Source organism: Pseudoliparis swirei, chromosome 4 (assembly GCF_029220125.1).
Source record: "Pseudoliparis swirei isolate HS2019 ecotype Mariana Trench chromosome 4, NWPU_hadal_v1, whole genome shotgun sequence".
NCBI classification, from domain to species: Eukaryota; Metazoa; Chordata; class Actinopteri; order Perciformes; family Liparidae; genus Pseudoliparis; species Pseudoliparis swirei.
The window spans coordinates 924,412-951,912 of NC_079391.1; the positions used below are offsets into that span (position 1 = coordinate 924,412).

The following is a 27,501-nucleotide window of genomic DNA, read 5'->3' on the forward strand; positions in this document are numbered from 1 at the left end:
CACAAGAGCTAAAAACTTATAAAACGAGTTTATTGACTGAAATGGATACAAATGTCACACAAAAAATCACTTCATACGAAACATAAGTTAATGATAAAAGTTCTTCAGACAGCGACCGGACCTGGACCAACGGACGACTCCATAGGCTCCGCCTCCAGAACTATGAGGAGATTATTATTAGTGTTAGAATGTAGAAAGAGTTCACAAATGTTACTTCAGTACAAATGTACCTAAAGAAATTAAAGATTTACTGCGACTGTTATATTATTATATATTTACTCATGAATTCATGGAGTTGGTTGAAGTTAAACTGTTTAGTAGATTACTGAATATGCATTAAGGATCAATCTGCTGGTTCTTGAGTGTTTATGAATCTTTTTGGAAGTGAAACTTCTCGATGATCCTGAGGAACAAGACGGTGGAAAGGAAACGACTCGGTTTAATTCTTTAACAAAATCTAATTCTGCTTTTCCAATGATTAGATTATAAAGCTAAACAATGCGTAAGAACAGCTGGAAGAGAAGAGACGACTCCGTGTCATACCTGTGGTGAGGTCCAGGAGGGGCCCGGGGGCCCCGGGGGGCTCCGGGGGCCCCGCAATGCCCATGGCCCTCCTGATGCTGAACACACTGCTGACGTCACATGGAGCCACGAGGCCCGTCAGAGAGGCCAGGTTCCCCGTCACCTTCTCAGCTGAGGAGGGAGGAGGAGTCAGACAAGAGGAAGGAGGAGTCAGACAGGAGGAAGGAGGAGTCAGACAAGAGGAAGGAGGAGTCAGACAAGAGGAGTCAGACAGGAGGAAGGAGGAGTCAGACAAGAGGAAGGAGGAGTCAGACAGGAGGAAGGAGGAGTCAGACAAGAGGAAGGAGGAGTCAGACAGGAGGAAGGAGGAGTCAGACAGGAGGAAGGAGGAGTCAGACAAGAGGAAGAAGGAGTCAGACAAGAGGAAGGAGGAGTCAGACAGGAGGAAGGAGGAGTCAGACAGAAGGAAGGAGGAGTCAGACAAGAGGAAGGAGGAGTCAGACGGAAGGAGGAGTCAGACGGAAGGAGGAGTCAGACAAGAGAAAGGAGGAGTCAGACAGGAGGAGTCAGACAGGAGGAGTCAGACAAGAGGAAGGAGGAGTCAGACAGGAGGAGTCAGACAAGAGGAAGGAGGAGTCAGACAAGAGGAAGGAGGAGTCAGACAAGAGGAAGGAGGAGTCAGACAAGAGGAAGGAGGAGTCAGACAAGAGGAAGGAGGAGTCAGACGGAAGGAGGAGTCAGACAAGAGGAAGGAGGAGTCAGACAGGAGGAAGGAGGAGTCAGACAAGAGGAAGGAGGAGTCAGACAAGAGGAAGGAGGAGTCAGACAGGAGGAAGGAGGAGTCAGACAAGAGGAAGGAGGAGTCAGACAGGAGGAAGGAGGAGTCAGACAAGAGGAAGGAGGAGTCAGACAGGAGGAAGGAGGAGTCAGACAGGAGGAAGGAGGAGTCAGACAGGAGGAAGGAGGAGTCAGACAGGAGGAAGGAGGAGTCAGACAGGAGGAAGGAGGAGTCAGACAGGAGGAAGGAGGAGTCAGACAAGAGGAAGGAGGAGTCAGACAGGAGGAAGGAGGAGTCAGACAGGAGGAAGGAGGAGTCAGACAAGAGGAAGGAGGAGTCAGCTCTGATTTCCCTTCCAACCTTTAGCAGAGGGTTGTGTGTTGTGTTCCCCGCTCTCCCCACAGTGCATGTGAAAGTGTCCTTGAGCAAGGCACTGAACCCCCAGTGCTTCACTGCAGCACCATCGCTCCTCAATAACGAAGGATGGGTCAAATACAGAGAATGACTGACCCTCGGGGGTAAATAAGATATGTGATGACTCGTGACGAGCTGGTCCAAACATCTCGTGTGATCTCGGTATAAAGAGAGAAACGCTGAAGCTCCGGCGCCTCCTGAAGCCTCCGCTGGTTGCCTGGCAACCTGCCGAGCTTCGTCTTTAGTCCCGAGCTTCGTTGTGAAGCGACCCTGGGATCGAGGTCAGTGTCGCGTTGACTTCACTGTGAATCCTGATGTGAAGCTAAGAGACTCCTCGTCGGGGTCGGAGGTCACAGGGGCGGGGCTTACCCAGCTCCAACTCCCGGGCCGTCGGCGCCAGCAGGCAGATCATGTTGGGCGGCTGCTTGGTGCTCAGGCGCTCCTGCTGCGCCTCCTGCAGCTCACGCAGCAGCGCGGTGGTGTCGTCCAGCTTCTGCTGGAAGTGCAGAGCCTCTGAGGGGGGGGGGGGGGGGCGCGGGGGCACACACACACACACACACACACACACACACACACACACACACACACACACACACACACACACACACACACACACACACACACACACACACACACACACACACACACAGACACACAGAGAGACACAGAGACACAGAGAGAGACACAGAGAGAGAGAGAGAGAGAGAGAGAGAGACAGAGAGAGAGAGAGAGAGAGACAGAGAGAGAGAGAGAGAGACAGAGAGAGACAGAGAGAGAGAGAGACAGAGAGAGAGAGAGAGAGAGAGACACAGAGAGAGAGACACAGAGAGAGAGAGAGAGAGAGAGACACAGAGAGAGCGAGAGAGAGAGAGACACAGAGAGAGAGAGAGAGAGAGAGAGAGAGAGACACAGAGAGAGAATACATTTCAATGGGCTCCTCATAACGGGGAGCAGGACGTTCAGCAGCTGCTTTCTGGCTCAGAGCTGCTTAACGACTTTGTTCACATATTCCTTTGAACCACACACAAAGCAGGCGGGCCGCCAGCACCAGGACCACGTCCAGGACCTGGACCAGGACCAGGACCTGGACGTAGGTATTTCAGATGTGTACATTCATTATCAAAATGTTGTGTGTGCAGTTTTCATCTCCAGTCTGCTGCAGGTTTACACTCTTCTTCCTGCTACTGTATACGAGCCTCTGGGTTCTGGTGCTGTGGGCTGAACAGAACTTGTTCCTGCGTTAGCGGTCCAGACCCTCAGAGCCCCAGAACACACAGCGTCTTTACCCCCAGAGAGCGGCTCTGCTGCCTGCAGGCCGGCCGCATGGCGCAGGAAGTCCAGCCGGCTGCAGTCGGCCACGTCGGGTTCAGCGACCTGGGGGGGGGGGAGACGCCATGTTGGGGTTTAACACAGCAGACAGAGGAACATCCAGACGCATGAAGCCCGTTAGTCACACTGCTGCTGCACTCAGAACCAAACCTCATGAAAAGAGAGCCAAGAGCAGCAAACAGCCACAGAGGCCCTCAGAGGCCCCACAGAGGCCCTCTGTGTGCCCGGCGAGGGGCCCCGGCTGCACCGCCCTGAGGAGCCAATCAGAGGGAGGGACACGCCGACGCTCCGACAGCCAGCAGCACCGCTGGGTTTCCAGAGGGGGACGACCGCCATGTTGACACAGCTGCTGGCGGAGCAACGGGCAGAGCAACGGGCGGAGCAACGGGCAGAGCAACAGGCAGAGCAACAGGCAGAGCAACGGGCAGAGCAACAGGCGGAGCAACAGGCGGAGCAACAGGCGAAGCAACGGGCGGAGCAACACACAACCCATCACACGCCGCGGCGGATGCTCTGCATCTCTCGTCACTCTGAGTTCTTCTTCTGCCATCGACTCACCTCCATGTCACTCGAGTCCTCTTGTGAGTTCGCTCCCTCCTCCACCTGCTGGACAGACATGGAACAGCAGCTCAGTCTCTCGTCGCGTACGTTTCCATCCCGGCTCTGTGTCGTCGGTCCGGTGCTCACCGGCTCGGCCGCCTTCAGGCTCCTGGAGTGCTCTCCGTTGGTGACGGCGTCCAGAACGTCATCCGCCAGTCGGTAAACGTACTCGTCCGACTTGGCGAGGAACTTCAACAAGCTGGAAAACAAACGGAGGAGAAGCAGGAGTCAAGAGAAAGAAGAACCAGACGACGACGAGAGAAAGAAGGCGGAGCCGGAGCGTCTACGGACGACTCCTCCAGAGCCCGTCTCACCTGTCTGAGGCCAGAGGCTCCGCCTCCTCGCCGTAGAGGGAGGAGACGAGGTCGGAATCCTCCTTGCTGATGTTGGCGAAGCTGGAGTCGTAGGTCGGCGCGAAGGAGGTGAAGGGCCCGTAGTTGACGTAGGTCACTGTGGACAACGGGGCATGGTTACATCATCACCGTGACACCAGAGGAGGAGCCACGCCCCCACCAGAGACACTCCTACCCGGAGCCACGCCCACCCGGAGCCACGCCTACCCAGAGCCACACCCATCCAGAGCCACGTCTACCCGTAGCCACACCTACCCGGAGCCACGCCCATCCAGAGCCACACCTACCCGGAGCCACGCCCATCCGGAGCCACGCCTACCCGGAGCCACGCCCACCCGGAGCCACGCCTACCCGGAGCCACGCCTACCCGGAGCCAGCCCCACCTGGAGTGATGCGGTTCCTCTTGTCCTCCCTGAAGCCCTGCAGGCTGTTCACGCCGCTCTGCAGCCGGTTGGACATCATGCCCAGTTTCACGGGACAGAAGCCGGCGTCTGCAACAGGAAACAGAGACGTCCAGGGGCATTTAGAAGGAAATTGGGGGAACTTGTGAAATAACATTTAACCGTTGTTCAAAAATAATAAATATACTTCTTTAGGCTCACAGGATACGAGCACAGGTCATAAAATCAACAATAACTAGAACGGGCACTCGGTAGAGCGCATACATTCGCATATCACAAGATTGGGCATTTGATTATGAACATTTTGGCATTAGTTGCATGACAATTGGATACAAAATGACCAAAGAAGATTTTGACCTTTTCATGACCTTGACCTTTGACCCGATTGATCCCAAAATCTAATCAAATGGTCCCCGGATAATAACTAATCATCCCACCAAATTTCATGCGATTCGGTTTAATACTTTTTGTGTTATGCGAGGAACACGCATACAAATAAATAAATACACGGCGATCAAAACATTCCGCATTTTCAATGCGAAGGTAATAAGACTCTTACAGAAAGTCTCATCTACAGATTCAAAGTGTTTTTTGAACAAAAAACAAGTCTTATTTATTTGTGGTTATTCACTATTACATTTTTTAAATAACTATTAACAATTATAACATATTACTTTGTTTTTTTATAATAGAAAATGCAAACGATCAAGTTCTCAGACTTTTAACTAAATTTCCACGACCGTGTACTTTTCCACATGTGGTTAAATCTACACTTCCCTGAGCTGCTGTTGCTTTGGCCACCGACCTTCTTCAGTTACGGTGCGTTCACTTGTGGCGTGGAAAAAAGAAGCCGTGTGCCGCCAGAATGAGAGCGTACGCCGGCTTATATTACGAGAGACTTTTGTTTTAAAAACATATAAATTACTTCAAACTCGGCGTGAATGAACATGTGAACATCACAACTTCTCCACGACTTTAACACAACATTGGGGGTTAAATTTCTTCCCAGGACTTTTCCAGGACCGTGTGAACCCTGATAACTAATCATCGAAAAAAATGAGTCTACAAAAAAAAAGATTCTGTCCATATCCAAAAGATATTCGGTTCTCCGTCTCATCGATAGACGTGAGAGAACGTCTCTAGAGCGGCGAGCTCGTGCTCTAGAGACGCGGCGAGGTGACCTACCTCCCACGGAGGGGTCGGCGGGGTTGAGGATGGTCATGGTGGTGGAGCCGTCGGCCTTCCGCCGGGAAAACTCCAACTGCACAACGAGCCGATGGAACGGGCATAAAAACATCATCAGGACCACAACGTGGAACACGACTCGTCCCACAGGAATAGAGAAGATACGACTCAGCAGGGATTTAACATCCACTACTTTTCTTTGTTAGAGTATGTTTGGTGGTATTTATTGAGTGGCTCTGCAGCGGCTGCTCCTCACGTCACACTGCAGCACTCGGTTGGACAGCTTCCCTCCAGACTCCTCGATGACCTTGTGGATTTCCTGCAGCTCTTTCTCCACCTTCGCCGCCTCGTCCTTGGAGTCTTTCTCTTGTCTGAAAATGAAAGAGACGCGTCGACCTGAGTGAAAAGCTTTCATATCACAGGTGGAGAAGGGAAAACACAAAAACACACACGCGCTGCCGAGGAGACATGAAGAGCCTCGAGAGCACGAGCCTCGAGAGACGAGCCTCGAGGAGACGAGCCTCGAGGAGACGTCCCTCGAGAAGACGAGCCTCGAGAGACGTCCCTCGAGAAGACGAGCCTCGAGAGACGAGCCTCGAGAGACGTGCCTCGAGAAGACGTCCCTCGAGGAGACGAGCCTCGAGAGACGAGCCTCGAGGAGACGAGCCTCGAAAAGACGAGCCTCGAGAGACGAGCCTCGAGGAGACGAGCCTCGAAAAGACGAGCCTCGAGGAGACGAGCCTCGAGGAGACGAGCCTCGAGAGACGAGCCTCGAGAAGACGAGCCTCGAGAAGACGTGCCTCGAGAAGACGTGCCTCGAGAAGACGTGCCTCGAGAAGACGTGCCTCGAGAAGACGTGCCTCGAGGAGACGAGCCTCGGCACGCGCCGACGCATTCCTCACATTCTCTGCCTCCAGCGCTGGAAAAACCATTTCACTGGAGACGGAGGGAAAAACTGACTTCTTCTTGTGTCTTATGTTCAGCACATATTTCAGATTTAACAGTTTTAACTTCAATCTTTGGTTGAAGACATGAAGGTGTGACCATGAAGGTGTGACCATGAAGGTGTAAAGGTGAGACCATGAAGGTGTGACCATGAAGGTGTAAAGGTGAGACCATGAAGGTGTGACCATGAAGGTGTAAAGGTGAGACCATGAAGGTGTGACCATGAAGGTGTAAAGGTGAGAACATGAAGGTGTGACCATGAAGGTGTGACCATGAAGGTGTAAAGGTGAGACCATGAAGGTGTAAAGGTGTGACCATGAAGGTGTAAAGGTGAAGGTGTAGAGGACCTGCTGGGGGTCTGGGGTCTCTCGGCGGTGGGGGGTCCTCCGGGTCCCTCGGTCTTTCCCGGCGGTTTGGCCGACGGGTCGAGGCCCGACATGAACTCAATGCTCTGCTTCAGGCTGTCCAGTCGCTCCTATAGGAGAGAGAGAGAGAGTCAATGATTTAGGATCAGGGAGAGAGAGCGAGAGCGAGAGCGAGAGGGAGAGAGAAGCCTGCAGCCAGTGGATCTGCTGCCTCCCTCTGGAGCTTCAGAGTCACTTCACTTTGTTCCAGAGCTTTAAGACGTTTAAAACTACTGACATGAATAAAGAACTCTTATCTTTACACATGTGGTGCATTCAAAACTATCAGAGTTTAAAGAAGCTCAACTTCAGAGTATCAGTCTCAGAGTCTTAGAGTCTCAGAGTCTTAGAGTCTCAGAGTCTTAAGAGTATCAGAGCCTCAGAGTCTCAGAGTCTTAGAGTCTTAGAGTCTCAGAGTCTCAGAGTCTCAGAGTCTCAGAGTTTTAGAGTCTTAAGAGTCTTAAAGCCTTCAGACCTGGTTGAGGATCTTCAGTCCGGAGTTCAGCAGCTTCCGAGCCGCTTTGTGGTAGATCGTCTCCGGTTGGTTGTAGATCATGGCGTTTTCACACATGACCCTGAAATCCATCTGCAGCGACACACAGACACACGGTCACACACACACCGGGGACGCATCACGACGGTCCTTTAATTGCCATATTACATTTAGTTATATACATATATGAAATGTATTCTCTGCATTTAACCCATCCGTAGTTATCTAGGAGCAGTGTGCTGCAGGGAAGACCGGGGAGCAACTGGGGGTTCAGTGCCTTGCTCATGGACACCGACATGCAACTAATGGGGAGAGCGGGGATGGAACCGACACGCACCGTGAGCTCATCCAGCGACTGGTAGTAACTCTTCTTCACTTTGTCCTTTATGGTGCTGAAGTCCATCGGACGCCTGATGATCATCGAGTAGCCCGGAGCGATGAGGTCGGTCACCGGGAACGAGAAGAGCGCGGTGGGGTCCTTCCTGCACACACACACACACACACACACACACACACACACACACACACACACACACACACACACACACACACACACACACACACACACACACACACACACACACACACACACACACACACACACACACACACACACACACACACACACACACACACACACACACACACACACACACACTTCAGCGCAGCGTACACTGACCTCACCGAGGGGTCAGGAGCTCGTGGTCAGATGAACATCTCGTGTCAATACTCGACCGCTGACCGTTGGAGCTGCCGGATGAGCTGGTTCAACGCTTCCTGCAGAGGAGTTTGTTCCTTTTCTACCAGAAAAACAACATCAATAATAAAATAAGAATAGAGTCCCGTAAACCTTGAGGTCATACATAGATTTTGACTCATGGATTTCCAGGACTTTAAACCAAATTTCCATGTTGTGAAATCTCAGTGTATACATGGTAGTGGATTATCCCTGAGCTGCTGTTGCTATGGCTACCGAACTTCTCAGTTACGGTGCGTATGCCGGTTTATATTTTGAGCATCTTTCTTTTACAAAAAAATCTGTGAATTATTTCAAACTCTGCGTAAATGAAGATGTGAATACAACAAGTTTCCAAGACTTTTGTCATAGATTTTTTTCCAGGACTTTTCCAGGCCTGGAAAAAAACATTTTAAAATGTCGTGACTCTTCCAGGTGTTCCACGACCGTATGACCCTGTGACCCGAGGAGCAGCTGGAGTTACCTTCCTGTTTATCCAGCTCCGAGCGGATCGGGGTTCTGCTGCGTTCATCCTCGTCGTTCACTTCCGGTCCTTTCTTCTTCTTCGTCATCTAGCGTTACAGAAACACACGATGTACAGGGAGCACACAACGGCTTACAGCACTTCTCCATTGACCTTTAAACCACATTTCCATGACCAAACATTGGGTGAGATCTCGCTGTGTAAATAATATAAATATAAATTATATACATACCTTGATGTTTGTGATATTATTTTTCCAAGTTATCAGTTCTTCACATTTGCCCTTATTATTATTTTTAACATGTTTCTTTGTTTTCTTTTTCCTGTTCTGGGGTTTTGTTGTTGCTTGTACGAAATGTTATGTTTTGATCCATATGTGTGTGTACTGTTTGTGTGTCTGTCGTAGTTGGGAGGGGCGGGGCTAAAGGGTTCGGGGCGGGTCCTTCATTCGTACGTTTTTTTTGTTTTGTCAATGCCCGTCACTATGTATACGTACCTATGGAAATAAATTACTTACTTACTATAACTCAAATGAATGAGAGACAATAATTGTATTAAAAGAATAAATATTGATATAAATTGTTATTCTTTTAACAGGGTTCTTACACATTTTGACCGATGGATGTCCAGGACTTTTCCATGACTTTAAACCAGATGTCCAGGACCAAACTCAAATCTCGGTATAAACATGAAAACTGTAGAGGTTGCCTGAGAGGCTACCATATTATGAGCTGCCCAGAGGCTCCACCTGCCCCCCCCAGAGGCTCCACCTGCTCCCCCAGAGGCTCCACCTGCTCCCCCAGAGGCTCCACCTGCTCCCCCAGAGGCTCCACCTGCTCCCCCAGAGGCTCCACCTGCCCCCCCCAGAGGCTCCACCTGCTCCCCCCAGAGGCTCCACCTGCCCCCAGAGGTTCTACCTGCTCCCCCAGAGGCTCCACCTGCTCCCCCAGAGGCTCCACTCGCTCCCCCCAGAGGCTCCACCTGCTCCCCAAGAGGCTCCACCTGCTCCCCCAGAGGCTCTACCTGCTCCCCCAGAGGCTCTACCTGCTCCCCCAGAGGCTCTACCTGCTCCCCAGAGGCTCCCCTGCTCCCCAGAGGCTCCACCTGCTCTCCCCAGAGGCTCCACCTGCTCCCCAGAGGCTCCACCTGCTCCCCAGAGGCTCCACCTGCTCCCCAGAGGCTCTACCTGCTCCCCCAGAGGCTCTACCTGCTCCCCCAGAGGCTCTACCTGCTCCCCCAGAGGTTCTACCTGCTCCCCCAGAGGCTCTACCTGCTCCCCCAGAGGTTCTACCTGCTCCCCCAGAGGCTCCACCTGCTCCCCCAGAGGCTCTACCTGCTCCCCCAGAGGCTCTACCTGCTCCCCCAGAGGTTCTACCTGCTCCCCCAGAGGCTCCACCTGCTCCCCAGAGGCTCTACCTGCTCCCCCAGAGGTTCTACCTGCTCCCCCAAGAGGCTCTACCTGCTCCCCCAGAGGCTCTACCTGCTCCCCCAGAGGTTCTACCTGCTCCCCCAAGAGGCTCTACCTGCTCCCCCAGAGGCTCTACCTGCTCCCCCAGAGGTTCTACCTGCTCCCCCAGAGGCTCCACCTGCTCCCCCAGAGGCTCCACCTGCTCCTCCCAGAGGTTCTACCTGCTCCCCCAGAGGCTCCACCTGCTCCCCCAGAGGCTCCACCTGCTCCCCCAGAGGCTCCACCTGCTCCCCCAGAGGCTCCACCTGCTCCCCCAGAGGCTCCACCTGCTCCCCCAGAGGCTCTACCTGCTCCCCCAGAGGCTCCACCTGCTCCCCCAGAGGCTCCACCTGCTCCCCCAGAGGCTCCACCTGCTCCCCCAGAGGCTCTACCTGCTCCCCCCAGAGGCTCCACCTGCTCCCCCAGAGGTTCCACCTGCTCCCCCAGAGGCTCCACCTGCTCCCCCAGAGGCTCTACCTGCTCCCCCAGAGGCTCTACCTGCTCCCCCAGAGGCTCTACCTGCTCCCCCAGAGGCTCTACCTGCTCCCCCCAGAGGCTCTACCTGCTCCCCCAGAGGCTCTACCTGCTCCTCCAGAGGCTCCACCTGCTCCCCAAGAGGCTCCACCTGCTCCCCCAGAGGTTCTACCTGCTCCCCCAGAGGCTCCACCTGCTCCTCCGTACCTTCTTCTTGCCCTTGTCGTCCTCCGGGGAGCCGGCGCTCTTCTCTTTATCCTTCTTCTTCTTCTTCTTCTTCTCTTTGGGTTTGTCGCCGTCCGCCGGCCGCTCGTCGGAGACCGGCTCCAGACCGGAGCTGCCCGTCGTCACCTCGCTGCCGGACACTTTGAGCACCAGCTTCAGGGGCCTCTCCCCGGACTCTGCGGGGGCAACTCGGTGTTATTCAACTGCTCACGGCGAACCGGAGACACGCTGGAAACAACAGCCGCTCACAGCTAGCTCGGCTAGCGGCGTTGGAGTGACGATACACCGGCAGCTGACTCTGTCTTATAACATTACATTCACTGCCTTGCATTCATAGAGAAGTGTGCCATCTTTACAGAGAAGTGAGGGGAAGTAAACACGTACATCAGCCCTGGAGCTGACGGTCGCGTCGCAGCAAGCTAGCTGACCAGCTAGGCTAACAATAGCTTCCAGCAACGTATTTAAAAACAAATCAGCGAATATTTGAGATGTGTTTGAAATGTGTGTGAAATTAATTACCTTCATATCCGTGTTTTTCGGACTTGTGCTTTTTGTGCTTCTTGCCCATTGTTTGTGTTTTGATGCTCTCTGTGCTCCCGGTGGTGGCGGAAGGACTGCGGCGCCGGGGAAACGACGCAGCTCGGCGGCCTCCAGCGCCCCCTGCCGGCGGGGCGGTGGTACTGCGATGAGGTTTGACCTCCCTTATCGTCGGTAGGGGGCGATGTAAGTTTAGGATTACACTCGGGCTGCTACGCCCTGCTAAACTTCTACAACCTTGTGATTCTAGACTGTAAAAACTGCATTATGCACAATTTATTTAAAGGATTTGACACTCAACTATAATAACTCTAAAGGTGAGTAGAAGTAGGATGTGCAGTCACTGGCTCAGCCAACGTGTTCTTGAGCCAGACGAGGAGCGCCTCAGGTCCACTCGGTCAGATGTGTTCCTCTGTCAATATGAGTAGAATGTATCCCCTGAAGTAGAAGTACAAGGTATTTAGAAGAAGTTAACTTGCATATTTTTCCTTTTGTTAGTCATTTCGTGGTACGATGGCTGAGAATAATAACATAATTCACTAATATTCACATATAAACATTGAAACAACTCTATAGCTGTTTGGGACCTCAGACTGTATTTCACTGGTGTTTGAAAGTGAAGTATTTTTAACAAAGGTCACGCATTTGACCCGTTAGTAACCGACATGTGCACAGGAATTCTAATAGTTTGTTTATTGTTAATGGAAATACATTTTTTAATGTAAATATCAGAAACACTCAGCTGGTGTTTGAATGAAACTGGGAAGGTTTGACTGAGTCCGGCTGGCGTTGCACCACGTCATGAAAGCAAAAAGCAGAACGTGTCCCTCCTGGTGTCTTTTTGTGTGACAGCAGAACTCGGGACAAATACTTTTAAGAGCCGATTTGTAGCTGTAGCCGACCCCAGGAAAAGCTCTTTAATTTCAGTTGGGCTTGAATGAAACATGGGGATGAATCCTGTTAGAATAAACCCGACTAAGCTCCTAAACGACGTGGTTGTGGCTCCGTGGGACGCTGAGCTGTGACGCTCCGCTAAAGCGGCACACAGCCACCGCCTCATGAATGACGGATGTTTTATTCATCATGTCTTTGAAGCACATTCCAGGTTTTATGAAGAGGCTACAGGATGAGACTGACTGAATCCTCCTCCTCAGACATCCAGGCCTTCAGAGGAAGAGGGGAGTGTGACACTGAGGATGTCTGAGTCTCCTCAGCGGAGCAAATCCATCCCAACACATACAGGACTGTCTCAGAAAATTAGAATATTGTGATGAAGTTCTTTATTTTCTGTAATGCAATTCAAAAAACAAAAATGTCATGCATTCTGGATTCATTACAAATCAACTGAAATATTGCAAGCCTTTTATTCTTTTAATATTGCTGATTATGGCTTACAGCTTAAGAAAACTCAAATATCCTATCTCTAAATATTAGAATATCATGAAAAAGTATACTAGTAGGGTATTAAACAAATCACTTGAATTGTCTAATTAACTCAAACACCTGCAAGGGTTTCCTGAGCCTTGACACTCAGCTGTTATAAATCTTTTTTTTTACTTGGTCTGAGGAAATATTAAAATTTTATGAGATAGGATTTTAGAGTTTTCTTAAACTGTAAGCCATAATCAGCAATATTAAAAGAATAAAAGGCTTGCAATATTTCAGTTGATTTGTAATGAATCCAGAATGCATGACATTTTTGTTTTTTTAATTGCATTACAGAAAATAAAGAACTTTATCACAATATTCTAATTTTCTGAGACAGTCCTGTATATGGTCTGAGTCTCAGCAGCAGTTCACCCTTCAACGTCCGATATACGATTTACTGTGAGACTCTTATTGAAAAAGCCAAACAGGCTTTTTCAAGTCAGTTTATTTGTAGAGCCCATTTTCACAAATTAGAAATTCCCCTCAGAGTGCTTTACAATCTGTACACATAGACATCCCTGACCTTTGACCTTTGACCTCACATGGGATCAGGAACAACTCCCAAACAACCCTTCAGGGTAAAAGGTCAGAACCCTTGAGGAGAGAACAGAGGAGGATCCCTCTCCAGGATGGACAGGTGTCATAGATGTCATGTGACCAGAAGGAATCATTACACACTCATTAAAACACACGAACAACACAATGAAGATGAGAGGATGAAGAGTTGGTAGTCGGCATATTCCACCATCCAGACCTCCACGCTCCACCAGGCAGTTGAGGCTTTGAATGGTCAGGGGTCAGGAAGTGTTGTTCTTTTCTTGTATCTAAGTCCCTTTGTGTAATTTCATCAGCCATAAAGCCAAATGTAAATTAATAACTCCCCCCGTCCTGACAGACGGCGGCGTGGGGCCTGAATCTGGTCGTGGAAGCGATTCTTTCCCCTCGCAGCCGTCAGTGACAGATGACATGTTGGGGTCATTACGGCTGTCGAGGCTTCTGAAGACGTAACCATCAGAGAGGAGGAGCCGCTCGTTCCTCCTCCGTGTTCTCCTGCCAGTCTGTCGAGGCGGCGTCTCATCCGAGCATCAGTCACTCGTCTCGGAGCCGGATGTGTGACTCCATTACTCTATTTTTATCTGCTGCCAAACACCGGGTTCCTTTTCCCGGGGTCTGGATGTCTCCGATGCTGCGGGCCTGTGGTCCTCCGGTACCCCGTCCGGGTCTGTGGGTGAGGTTCTGGGTCCCGTGCTGCAGAGACCAGATAATTGCGGCATGTCTCTGTAATGTGGAGGATGTCGGGGTGTAGTTACAAAATATGGAAGATAATGATCAGAACCATGTTTAATGTGTAAATAACCACATCTGACTTCCTCCTGCAGGAGTTATAAGAGAACTCTTTATTCTTCCCTCAATGGGGACATTCACAGTGCAGCAGCAGAAAGTATATGCATACGCTCATACATAAACATCTATAAATAAAAATAAAAATGTGTGTGAGATTTCTTTTTAAATATATATTTTTTATTATTTTCTTATTATTTTTTGCACACATGTACACATGCATTTTAATTCATTTATTTATATTTCTTTTTCTCAATACTCTGACTTTATGGTGTGTCCACTGTTTGTCGTCCTCTAGGTGTTCTGTCTATGTATTGTCTTTTGTCTTATAATAAATAAATCAAATTTAAAAAGAAGAAAAAAAAAGAAACCAAGTATAATAAATAATGATAAATACGGTAATTAATAGGAACGATTAAAAAAAGTATCCCGTCACCGGCCTGAGATCCTCCTCACGGCTCTACAGCTCCTGCGGGCTCTTCTCCTTTATTTACTTTATTTACTAATTTATGATTATGTTGTGTTTTTGTTCTTTTTCCTGCTGCAGAACCACCGCTGCCTGCACAGTGACCGGTGCCCTGCAGGGGGCGCTGTTCTACAATAACAGCCTCGTTAAAGGCTTCAATTTGGAAGTTAACATCAAATAAATCACAACTCAACTAAAGGGACATTAGATCACTGCATATCTTAACCTTTCCTTAACATTAATACACGTGTAAATGTTTTATTAATTGAAAAAAATAAGTATATATTATATATTATTGCATTACTTTTGTTGCTGTGGTACGTGACAGTATTATTACATTTCCCGTATTATTGATGCCAGTTAAAATGATTAGATACCTAATGTTAAATATATTTTCAACAGTATATTTTGAAGAGCAACACCTAGAAGAGCAAAGGGCTGTGTACAGCATGTAGCATGTAGCATGTAGCATGAACAATGACCCTTTACAGCACAGGCGTATAAGACGTATATTTTATATAGTTTAATACTATGACATATGTACTATACTAGACATACTGTGTAGTTGGAATACACTACACACTCACTTCTGCGTCAGCTGCTCATACTGGATGTTAGAAGGTTTTTCTCATCCAATTACTCAAATGTATATTTCATTGGGCTTACTTCGGGTTGTTGTACGTCTGCTTTAGCCCAGCGGCATAGTAAAAAATACGAAACCAATTGTTCAAATTGTTCTAAAAGCACCAAAATTGGCACACATGTAGATTAATACATTCTGAACAATTTTGGATATGGAGGCATTCAAGATTCTCCCCGTAGCACATTTGGCGGCCATTTTTTGAAAATGGCCGCTATTTACCATTAGCGTCATTGAATATGTACCATAATTTGTCTTTTTGTGGATGCTAGAGGTGATAAGTGTGCTAGAGGTGATAAGTAGTGTACAATTACACATACTTGTGTGCTTACCAAATAAAATGGCTACCATTTTACAAGAAAAATGAATTTTACTTTGCAGCGGCAGTGGTGGTGGCAGTGATGGCGGCTGCAGTAATAGTATAGTGTTGATAGTCATGGTACTTGTAGTAGTAGCTTGTGGTAACATGGTGGTGTTTTGTGTCTTTGCAGGTGAGGCTTTGATAACCATTCAACTGGTGGTGGATTACAGCAGCAGCAGCAGCACCACCTGACATCAGAGACGCGTTGTTCCAGACTGCAGCCATGGCAAAGAAGTTCCAACTGGTCGATACTTTTGAGCAACGTACTCCCACAACACCTCCTGAGACAAACTGGAAGCTGTGTCTTGTATGTCAAGAGGAGACAACAGAGTCACTTGTGTGCCCAGTACTGTCTAAACGCCGAGACCCTGGGAGTGGATACACGACAATGGCTGCAAACTTGGTCAAGTTTGATGAACTAGGAAAACTGCCAAGAACTGTTCAGTTACAGAGACTAGATGAAGGACAAGGTGTTGAGGCGACAATGGTTGCCCACCAGGCCAAGTGGCATAAAACATGTATGCTCCAATACAATAACACAATGCTACAAAGAGCAGAGAAGAGACTCATCGCAAGCAGCTCAGCATTTGGTAGTACTGACAATGTCCCAGGCAAGCGCCAGAACACACTCTTCAGAAGCCACTACCAGCGGCACCTCCTGCTTTTCTGTGGAAAGTCTGGCACAGAGACCCTACATGAAGTAGCAACCTTCCAGGTGGACACACGCGTACGGAAGTGTGCAGCGCAAGTTGGGGACAATGAACTCATGGCCAGGCTCAGCATGGGTGATATGGTGGCTCTGGAGGCCAAGTACCATTCCAAGTGTTTGTTGGCTCTTTACTATCGTGCAAAGACCACTGTAGAAGCCGAGCAGAAAACTGACCATGAAGGTGTGATGTCAATAATCGTACTGGCTGAACTGGTCCTGTATATCGAGGAAACAACCTAGAAGAGGGCACCGCCCCAGTCTTCAGACTCGCAGATCTTGCAAAGCTATACACGACAAGAATGGAACAGCTCGGGGTTGCTTTGTGCAAGAAAGTTAATAGCACAAGGCTGAAAGAGCGCCTGTTAGCCCAGTTACCAGGCCTGAGATCCCAGAGCAAAGGCCGAGATGTTCTACTAGCGTTTGATGAAGACATTGGTGAAGCGCTAGGCAAAGCCTGCGAGCAAGACTGTGACACTGAGGCAGTTCACCTTGCGCGTGCTGCACAGATAGTTCGGCGATATATGTTTGAAGACACTGACCGATTCCGTGGATCATTCCCGGGCGGTTGTCAGGAGGACTCTGTGCCAAACGTACTAGTTGCAATGGTAAATATGGTGCTGGATGGCCCCAGCATCAAGAACCAAAGCCATTCCTCTTCGAGACAAGCAGCTCTTTCCATTGCGCAGCTTCTCAAGTTCAACAGTGTCAAGCAAAGTCGTCATCGAGAGGTTTGTAATACTCCTATATGACCGCACAAGCAAATGCAAGGACGTCAACAAGGCGAGAAAGAAGCTCTTTGCAAAGAAGAGCTCTGTTCAGAACATCCCGCCAACTTACGCTGCTCTGGAGCAGCATGTGAAGAGATCTGCCCTTCAGGGTGGTCATGTCTGGGGCCAGGCATTGGTACCAGAGCCCGTGCTCCCTCCACCAACAGACTGGGGCTGGCATCGGAGTGATGATGGGCCCTACACACCACTCTGGACCACACTCCCTGAGGCATCCAAGACCTGCTATGAGCTGGTGTCTTGCGGATGCAAGAAAGGCTGCAGAAACCGCTGCAAGTGCAAGAAGGCTTCACTGCAATGCACGGGTCTGTGTTTCTGTGAAGGCGAATGCCAGTAGATTAGGACAGAAAACTTGCTAGCCAACATTATGATCTGTAGACATTCATAATCCTGGTGACCAGATTTGAAAAGTTCAGAATCATAATTAACATAGTGTGGCAAAATCTACGTTATTGTATTACATGTATGTACTGCAGGATTACACAATACTGAAAGTTATTGTATTGGCAACTGTTTATTGTGTCCTCTTCTTGAAGCCACTTAGATTTGTTCATTTATATTAGATCTATCCATAAATGTATAACTGTAAGTACTGTGCCTAGAGACTGGGCTTTTGGTCGACTATATAACTACAATCTGACCATACTGTAAACTCCCCGTACTCTGTGTATTATTTTGACTACCATTCCATTGCAATTTTGCCAGCAATTTGAAATAAAAAGCAACTTGAGCAATTAAAGTGTGTTCCTGAAATCATGTACTGGTTATTAGAGGTATTATGTCATTGAGTATTGGAATCTTCATCAAATGTCCACTTTTTCCACAAAATGGCGGCCAGTTTGGGGCCATTTTGAGAAGATTCATCTAAATATATGTTAAACACTTATTGATGTTAATTCTGATGTAAAAAAAAGGAATTTTGGCCCATCTAGCACCATACTAACGACACATAATGAAGTCTATGTAATGACGCTAATGGTAAATGGCGGCCATTTTGAACAATGGCTGCCATATCTTCCACAGGGCTAATCTTGAATGCCTCCATATCCAAAAATGTTTAGAATATATTAATCTACATGTGTGCCAATTTTGGTGCTTTTAGAACAATTTGAACAATTGGTCTGCTATGCCGCAGGACTACTTTAAGGTATTTCATGTATTATTCTGTTTAGGAAAACTCCTTTATCATGGAACATATATATATATATATATCTATATTTAGAGGATGCCGGTGTGATGTGACTCTACGGGGGATGAGTGAATCTTCACGGAGCACACACATCAAAATGCTCACATGCATCATACATCTGCATCATAGGTCTGTGTGAGGGGAGCACGTGTGCAGGATGAGTGGAGGGGGGGGGCGACACTGATGAAGGCCTGAGCCTCTGGAGACGGTGGAGCACACGGAGGGGGGGGGGGGCCTCAGATCCTCAGACGTTTGAAAAGTTGATAGGAACCGAAAGAAAGACGCTAGAAAAGTTTGTGTGTGTGTGTGTGGGGGGGGGAGGGGGGGGGGGGTCATCAGAGACCCTCCTCTTTAAAAACTAGCAACGAAGCTCAAATCTAACTTCTGTCTTACTTGTGAATGTTGTAGCGGCGTCGCCTGAAGAAGACGTCACGCTGCACAGGACGATTCAGACGTCAACACCTAGAAGAGCAAAGGGCTGTGTACAGCATGTAGCATGTAGCATGTAGCATGAACAATGACCCTTTACAGCACAGGCGTCAAACACAAGGCGTTCCATGTGGCCCCCTGACGGCTTTAAAGACACGCGGTCACCTTTTCTTAAAGAAATTGCAGAAAAATATCCCGTGCTTTTATTTTGAAGGTTTAGGATTAAATGGATTTGTGTTGTAATATTAGAGACATGTTCTTATGTACAATATTTCTACACTCAAATAAACAACAATCAAATGCAAAGAGAGTTATCTAACGACATGTTCGAGGAGTTCATAACGTGTTTCCGGCCCTTTAAGAGGGCGGCCATGACGCTGATGTGGCCCCCGGTGAACATGAGTTTGACCCCCTGCTTTTATGTCCGTTATCGTGCAGGAAACAGGAAGAGGGACAGCGCTCCGTCAATAAGACTCGACGAAGACCTTCCACATCGAAATGTTTCTCAACGGTCGGAAGCAGGGTTGCCAGGTCTGTGTGACAAAACCAGCCCAATGGCCAATAAAACCAGCCCAAACCAGCCCAATGGCCAATAAAACAAGCCCAAAAAACAAGCCCAATATCAGAACTCAAAATATGCCCGTGCCAAACCATATACACTGCTTTTAAAGTCCAACAACATTGCTATCATTTCCAAATGTATTGTAATATCTACAAAGTAACAACAAATGGTTAGTATGCCAGCATTAAAAGCAGTTTTCCCGAAACAGTTATTTCACCTAGGTCCTAAAATGGCCTTGTGTAATTATACAGTATATTATCATAAATAAAATATAGCTCTGTGAAGGTGTAGACCAATTCACTGACGGACAAACTAACCTGTTGCTTTGTCTTGAGGCTTTCTCTTCCCTTTTCTCTCTTCCTCCCTGCCTGGACAACATGAATGTACTGTTTTTACTTCATATGCATTTACTGTAGTTAATGCAACACCTTATTTCAACTGAAACACCTTATGTTGCTTCACTATATTTTTATCATATACTTATAGTTCAATCAATGTACGCACTCGACAACTGGAGAACGGAGCAGCATTCCGAATGTGTTTCCCCGTTTTGCTGTGGTTTTGGAGATCACTGGTGCGCACGAATCTCGGTTTTGCAGTACCGACAAAAAGCTTTGGTATCATCCCCAGCCACACGTTCTATCCATTCTTTAATTCCGTTTTCACTTTCCCATTCTTTCGTATATTTCTTCCCGTATTTAGCCCACTTACCGGGTGGCATGTTTCTCCAGTGTAGCTAGCTACACTAACTACCAGACCAGAGTTGGGATCGAGCGGTCATGGGAGACTGAGAGCGGCGAGAGCTTGAGGTGCGTGTGTGTATGTGGGCGTGTCCCATGTCCATGTGTGTACGTGCTGATCTGGAGTCAGTTTGGTAGGATTTGGGTAGAAATAAATTATTTCATTTAAAATATGGATTTTTATTTAAAGATATTCATGAAATTTGCATGCAAAATAGGTCTACCCGAACCAGCGGACAAAAAATTCAACCCGCGGCAACACTTCAAAAGTAGCCCAATTCCGCGGGAAAACCGCGGACCTGGCAACACTGGTCGGAAGAAGGATCCAGTTTCATTGTCTGGAGGGTCCGTGTAGGTCCGTGTACGTTTTGTTAGTTTGTTTTTTCGTTTCATTCCAAATACGGAATACGGAAATCACGTGGTTTTTTCGTTTTCCGTTTGAAAACCAAAAACGGAAAAACGGAATACCACCTCCGTATTTCGTTTCTGCTGTCTGAAACCAAAAACGACAGAACGGAAGTGCTTAAAATGAAGTCAAAATAAAAGCCAGTGATACATATTCGTATTATGAATCAATATAAAGAATAAATAATTAAACGGGGATATTTTAACGATGCAAACACATAGCGGGGTAACGTTAGAAGACTATTAATTAGTCAATATAAAGAATAAAGAATTAAACCTGGATATGTTAGCGACAGTGGTGACGACGGGAAGTTTAATATTCATGTACACAGCAAGAATCACCTTCTCACTTAATGTGTGTGTGTGTGTGTGTGTGTGTGTGTGAGTGTGTGTGTGTGTGTGTGTGTGTGTGTTTTGAAACATATGGTTGAGGAGCAAGAAAGACTGTCCCACATTTACAAAGAAACAAATGGTGCAACATAACAGGAGGGTTAAATGTAGTTGACACTACAAAGGGTTGCATTTTGGGTAACTGAGTTTATTCTGTGTTTATCTCCCGCAGTAGACGTGTTTAGGTTTGCCACTGCTATATACACCCTTTTGCACTGAAGCACGCAAGATGGACTCCAGCCTGTTACCTTACTTAGATATTGTACAACAAATGATGCATAGTGGCTGTAGTGATGTGGACATAAAAAAACACTTGATATTTGAATGTGGCTTGCGTAGACTCGTAGAGGAGCGTCCGTGGCCAATATTCGGAAGTTTTGTAAAGACCACGGGTTAAAAAGACAGCGAGTGACGGACCAACAACTTGAAGCTGCAGTCTCCAATGCAATAACACAGGTAGGGTGCAGTTAATTTATTTGCGCGAAAAAATGCATACAACGAAACTATAAGTGTGTGTAAGGTTAGTATGTTATACTTTAACCCTCCTGTTATGTTCGTTTCTTACAGCCGTGATGCTCAGTTGTCAGTTTGACCCAAAAGTGGTCAGAAACAAAAAAATCCTAATAACTATAGTTTGTACCTCATCACCAACACCATTACTAACAATCCAATAAGTTTTTAGTGGAATTGAGTTATTCACCCCTCCATAGATTTAATGAAAAATACATGTTCAAACAATTTTTTAGGTACATTGAAAAAATCTAAATCTAAATTAAATTGCATTAGTTTACTAGAACATGTATATTCTCCTACATTTTATTACCATTTAGTAGAAAAATGTCATGGGGTGATGTAGATAAATAGAGATGAGACACCTGTGTTCAGGGTCATAATGACCCGCCCACTAAAAATCAAGCCAAATGAGTCATAAAGGATTTGTATTGAAAGTAAACTTTAGTTATGTTCATTTATAGTGTTGATATGCATACATTATGTTATAAAAGATGACCAAGGGCCAGCACATAGTCATCCTCTTGGTGCAGTCGTATGGATCTGCAGAAATGTCACTCTTGCCTGTCTTCAAAACTTGAGAGCCCTGAACAGGGTGTGTGTCACTCTCAGTCACCCAGTCTATTAGAAGTACTAGAGCACCATATTTATTAGGAGAGACATGAAAGAAAGCCTTACCTTAGTGTCCCATGTCCAATAAAGGTGTATTTAGGGGGAAAATGGGAAACATTTGTAAAGTGTGGTTCTCGTGGGGTGATGGCCGGGCACACAGGCAGGATATAGATGGTTCATACAAACAGATGGTAAGAAAGACTGTCCCACATTTACAAAGAGGGGGGGGGGGACTCCATAATAGCTATTGTATTTAGTAGTTATATAGTTATTGTAACACGGTCCGAAAACTGTTCTACCTCACTCTTTTCATGCAGGAGAAGTTGGCCAGCCACCGCCACAACATTGAAAGGCCACCATATCTCCAAACACCATCGACAAAGGTGATCAACATACAATGGTTTTGCTGATTATAAAGTTAATCAACATGTAATTAAATAACTATTTCACACTTTCATTAATTATTCAGAATGGTTAACTGAAGATATTGAAATGTGTGAAAGTAAGTTAGTCTGGGGGGGCGGGGAAATATTTGTTTATCAAGAATCTGAAAATGTCTCTATTTTGCAATAACAGAATCACAGAATCGAGAGAATCTGGCCAGAAATCAACAACCGGGTTAACTACCCGTTGAAAGCTGCATTGGTCCAACTGGTGGATCAGGAGGAGCTGGACATGGAGGACCAGATGACTCGGTTCTGTGTGTCATCTTTGACATGCCAGTTGGCCCAGATCGGTGTTAACCGAACTGTGCAAGCATGGAATGCACACAGGATTCCTGGTATGTCTTCAGGTTGGTCTTTCAAGCCTTTTTTAATGTGAATAATTATTTTCAAAATGTTTTACTATTGAATGTTTCTTAAACATGTTGAATCAAATAGGAGCATGTTGCAATACATGGCATGGTTGTGACAGCCACATTGAATTATTATTACAGGGAGGGGGATACCAAATTACTTGGCCAGAGATGGATGCCCAAAGAAGCTGCCGACAGACCTTTTGCCAAATGCATCTGTGGCTGCAGACTGGTACGACCAGGAAGTGGGCTCACTGACAGTGTCAGACTTTGGCACCAACCCATTTCAAAGGTCACAGGACCAGGAAGCTGCAGTGAGGGGATTTGCTCTGCAGTGCCCTGATACAAGTGTACTGCTGGACAATGCAGTGAATAATCTGCCACAACCATTCAAAGATGGACTCAAAGGCCTCATCGACATCTCAAGGAGACATTGTCAACGCTGATGTTTTTTTGTGTGTCTAAGTTGTTATTGTCTGTGCTTTTTAATTAATTGGTTCAACTGACGGGATGTTTTTTTCTTTTCTTCAAATGTTGGGGGTTTAAAGGGAGAAATATTTTCTTTTTGAATAAACACTTCTGTCTTTAAAGTCTGGCACGAATTTCATTTTTAATCTGTAATGGGAAAGTCTGGACCTGTAACACCAACTATTGAGAGTGACACGGTGTGTTGACCCCCTGCCAGTGTGAGTAAGGCACTGGAAGATGGCTTGTTCAGTGACCTCTGACCTAGGTAACAAACGTACACCCCAAAATATACACACACAAGACGGTTGCAGCCGGTTTAGGGCGGTGAAGCCATGATAACTTCATACATTAGCCACCATTGTATCACTTGTTTCAGGCTCATAAGCCGGTCTCCCTGACAGCTGGGTATCACAGATTTGGACCCAGTGTGAAGATTTCCCACTGGAGGAGGACCCCGATGTGGTTGGGAACCTCGCTTGTTTATGAAGGGCAGCTTAAGGACCCTGACACCCTCAGTTTGGATGCCAATCTGACACCTATTGCTTCACTAAGAACACAGCTGATGTCTGAGCACGACAATCAAACAGCAGGAACAAACATCAATGATAAACAATCTGAGCCAACCTATAAATCACATCATACTAAACACCATTTTGACCTGAGCTTGTAGCAGGTATGAAGCTTCAGTGAAGCTCAGTCAGGACGGTTCATACATCTGACATTCACTTTTCATTTGGAACGGCTCTTGGAAGGCAACACTTTGATGATGTAAATCATGCGAGCAGATTGACTGCAGATGGAAGAATCAGAGGAATTGAGATCCAGCAATACAATTCAAATACAGGAATGTAATCCTAATGCAATGCTACCACTAATTCTGAAGGCTTCCTCTTTAGGGAGTAGTTAACTTGTGCTTGACATAAAGAATTAGAAAATACCAAAGATTGTCTTTCTTTACTAATCTAGAAGTGTGCAGATGTCATTGGATCAGATATAAGTAGCCTACATGTGAGCTGCTGCTCTAAACTAAAGGCCATGACCTGTTAGGCCTACTCTGAGCTAAACCTGTTGCTATTAGCTAAACAAGATCATGACTTGTTGCTCTAAGCTAAAGAAAGCTCTGAGCTGAATATGGCTTATCTAAATGTACATGCAGAGATATAGCCATACGGCTAAACACAGGCAACAACACCGAACAATCACTACTATAAACTATGTGAGACATGTTAGAGATGTGAGGAGCTGTGCTCTCCATGTTTCAGTCTGATACAATAACTCATGGAGTCAGCTCCTCAAAACATGTTCACACAACACAGAGCTCCATCCTTCTGGAGACCAAAGTACTACATGATGATGATGTGATGTAGTCAGAGGAGTAGAGACACTGACAGCAGAGTAACAACAGAACAGGTTACATGTTTATGATGATTTAGTTTATTTCGATCAGCAAAATATACAACAATCATAATTCAACAAAAGAAGAAAGTGGCTGACCGAAAGGGTCGAGGCTGAAGCTAACGAGCTTATAAGTGCCCTAACCTATGATTTCTCGAAAAAACTTATTTCAAAGAATCATATATATATACACACATACATACGTATACATATACATACATATACACACACATATATACATATAAACACACACACTATACATACACACAAATGCATATAAACATAAAACGAAAAACAAAACAAAAAACTTGTCCCCATTAACCGTTGATGTAATGATGGAGTAATGAAGGTTACAGGTGAAGCACAGGTGGTGCTGTGACTGGGTGCTAACTGAACGCTGCTTAATAAGAAAAACTCAACTGTCTCTTTATTTTTCAATTGTCAATATGTATTGCCTCGTGGTCATCATATCCTCACTCTTCCATGTGTTGCATCAAACAATGCAACGATTAAGTGAGAAGGTGATTCTTGCTGTGTAGGCTACATGAATATTAAACTTCCCGTCGTCACCACTGTCGCTAACATATCCAGGTTTAATTCTTTATTCTTTATATTGACTAATTAATAGTCTTCTAACGTTGCCCTGCTATGTGTTTGCATCGTTAAAATATCCCCGTTTAATTATTTATTCTTTATATTGATTCATAATACGAATATGTATCACTGGCTTTTATTTTGACTTCATTTTAAGCACTTCCGTTCTGTCGTTTTTGGTTTCAGACAGCAGAAACGAGATACGGAGGTGGTATTCCGTTTTTCCGTTTTTGGTTTTCAAACGGAAAACGAAAAAACCACGTGATTTCCGTATTCCGTATTTGGAATGAAACGAAAAAACGAAATAACATTACGTACACGGACCCCGACCAATCAGATCCTCCCCACTGGCTCGGCATTGAAGACCCGCATGCCGCTGACTCCGTGTGGGAGGGAGCAGAGAACGGCTCATCTGGAGGCCGACGCCCACATGTAGGAGTAATTACAAAAAAAGAAAGCCAGACGAGACGGAAAATTACAGAGACTTCTAAAATGTTTAAGCTCAGTGTCGCCTCCAGAGACCTGAACACAGAGCACCTGAACTCTCCAGGAAGTTGAGATTATATCATTTAAACACATGAAAACTAACATTTTGAAAAGGTTTCAATCACACGACCGACCCTGCAGAAGACGAGGAGCCGTCGGTTCTGCTCCTTCCAAGCAGCGACTTCACGGAGGAGCTGCATGACCTTGTTTCCTTGGGAGGAGAAGAGACAGAAGGCTGGAGGGGCTGGGCGGGAGGAGGAGGAGGAGAAGGAGGAGGAGGAGGAGGATGGGGGGGGGAGCAGGAGGAGGGGAGGAAGGAGGATGTGGGGGAGGAGGAGGAGGGGAGGAAGGAGGATGTGGGGGGGAGGGGGGGAGGAGGAGGAGGGGAGGAAGGAGGATGTGGGGGGGGCGGGCAGAGTGGAAGAGGTGGGGTAACTTCAAAACCCACATCAAAAGGAATACATAATAGTTTCTGCTGGTTTTGTTGTTGTGATCCGGATCGGCGGAGCAGCGAGTGGCGAGCAGGAAGCTTTGATTTGAGGAGAGGCTCAGAGGGGGAGGAGCCTGATGAAAGCCTGTTTGTTTTAATCTTTCCTTTGGCCCACAGAGGGGGGGGGGGTCCTGCTGGGGAGGGGGGGGGGGCTATGACACTCCATTCTGGGGACAAATTCTCTTTTTATGCCCTGAAAATGAAGCGACGTGTTCAGCATCCAGATGGGGGGGGGGGGATTATGGGCTAAAAATTTGCATCATCGTTCAAATATTCGGTCAAATTGCGATTAATTTAGTGGTTATATCACGAGCATCACTGGTGCTTCAAACATCTTCTCTGGGTCGTAGTTCGGGCCCACAAGTGGGAGGAGCCTAAACGCGTCGACTAAAGACGAACAACAACAATCGTGTTTCTTGTTGCATCGTCCAAAGACTTCAAATCTTGGCTGTGTGGTCAAAGATGAGAGCGTGTAAGACAGCATATCAGGGGGGGGGGGGGCACACATATGAACACACACTATGTTCACGCCCCCAGTGCGTCACTGAGTTTGTTTCACTTGTTTTTGGATCGTTGTCGTTTTGAGGCTGGAGTCAGCGTCTCCTTGATGCTGGAGAACCTTCTGGGGCTCCTGAGCGCGAGGCCCCCAGACGGCACCGTCCTGGTGGACCCAGACGGCAGCGGAGGGGCCCGGCATCGGCCTCCTGTGGGCGTCGGCCTCCTGTGGGCGTCGGCCTCCTGAGGGCGTCGGCCTCCTGTGGGCGTCGGCCTCCTATGGGCGTCGGCCTGCGGCCCGAAGCCTTCCAGTCTAACCGAGCGGAACATTCTCATGAAGTCAGAAGTCACTGACTCAGCTCAATCACTTCAAAGTTCTCTTCAGTTGATTCCCGCCGTCTGAAGTCTGAGTAACAAACGGGGAATTGACCTGAAGCTCTTAAAGGGTCCACTTTGAAACAGATCAGGGCCCGCTTACCCCCCCCACCCCGGACACGAGGGGCGTGATCAGAGGCTGAGAGGAGAGGACGGCCCGGTCCAGTCTGGAGCTGCTGCTTCTTCTTCTTCTTCTTCTGTCGCGTGGAAGTCGCCTTTGATCTTTTAATCCTGCTCATGAGGTCGTGAGATAAGCAGGCGTGACTAACGTCTCCTTCTATCAGACGAGCAGCGCCGCAGAATGAGCTCTGTCAGCCCGTTTGAAGGCAAATTGGACTGAAATTCCATATTTAACGGATCTTACGTTGCATATAATTGTGTTTAAAGTCTAGAGAGACGTGGAGTCACGCCGCCTGGCCGTGTTCCCCAGAGGCCTGAGACATCTGAGACGTCTTTGTGCTTCATTCAGCGTCACTTTGACCTGCAGGTGAATGTGTGAAGCTCCTCC

The 27,501-nt window shown here is 47.3% G+C and overlaps 1 protein-coding gene and 2 long non-coding RNA genes across 5 annotated transcripts; 1 reads left to right on the forward strand and 2 right to left on the reverse strand.

Moving 5' to 3' along the window:
• Positions 1–9: 9 nt before the first annotated feature.
• brd7 (bromodomain containing 7) lies at positions 10–11,759 on the reverse strand. Of its 3 annotated transcripts, XM_056413076.1 has the most exons (18): positions 11,629–11,759; positions 11,310–11,491; positions 10,773–10,966; positions 8,645–8,732; positions 8,167–8,224; positions 7,762–7,906; positions 7,407–7,517; positions 6,875–7,002; positions 5,839–5,953; positions 5,583–5,658; positions 4,380–4,487; positions 3,958–4,093; positions 3,731–3,842; positions 3,602–3,649; positions 3,001–3,088; positions 2,084–2,227; positions 544–693; positions 10–160 (listed from the first exon to the last, which is right to left on the reverse strand). In XM_056413076.1, the coding sequence occupies exons 2-18, from the start codon at positions 11,356–11,358 to the stop codon at positions 105–107; spliced, it is 1,806 nt and encodes a 601-aa protein (XP_056269051.1). In that variant the 5' UTR covers positions 11,359–11,491; positions 11,629–11,759; the 3' UTR covers positions 10–104. The 3 variants fall into 3 exon arrangements, with proteins under 3 accessions (XP_056269051.1, XP_056269052.1, XP_056269050.1); XM_056413077.1 differs by having other exon boundaries at positions 3,602–3,646; positions 11,310–11,759; XM_056413075.1 differs by having other exon boundaries at positions 11,310–11,759.
• A 10,459-nt stretch (positions 11,760–22,218) lies between these two features.
• LOC130193177 (uncharacterized) lies at positions 22,219–22,944 on the forward strand. Its single transcript, XR_008831518.1, has 3 exons — positions 22,219–22,277; positions 22,471–22,675; positions 22,832–22,944. It is a non-coding gene; the product is annotated as an uncharacterized LOC130193177 (long non-coding RNA).
• Positions 22,945–24,569: 1,625 nt separating this feature from the next.
• Positions 24,570–25,898, reverse strand: LOC130193071 (uncharacterized). Its single transcript, XR_008831506.1, has 2 exons — positions 25,737–25,898; positions 24,570–25,559 (listed from the first exon to the last, which is right to left on the reverse strand). It is a non-coding gene; the product is annotated as an uncharacterized LOC130193071 (long non-coding RNA).
• Between the last annotated feature and the right edge of the window lie 1,603 nt (positions 25,899–27,501).

Excerpts from the sequence above, each read along its gene's own strand:
- brd7 (XM_056413076.1), bottom strand. The coding sequence starts at position 11,358 with ATGGGCAAGAAGCACAAAAAGCACAAGTCCGAAAAACACGGATATGAA. Across the intron at positions 7,518-7,761 it reads AGTCGCTGGATGAGCTCACG|ATGGATTTCAGGGTCATGTG; the intron begins GTGCGTGTCGGT and ends GTGTCGCTGCAG. Across the intron at positions 2,228-3,000 it reads AGCAGAGCCGCTCTCTGGGG|AGGCTCTGCACTTCCAGCAG; the intron begins GTAAAGACGCTG and ends CCCCCCCCTCAG.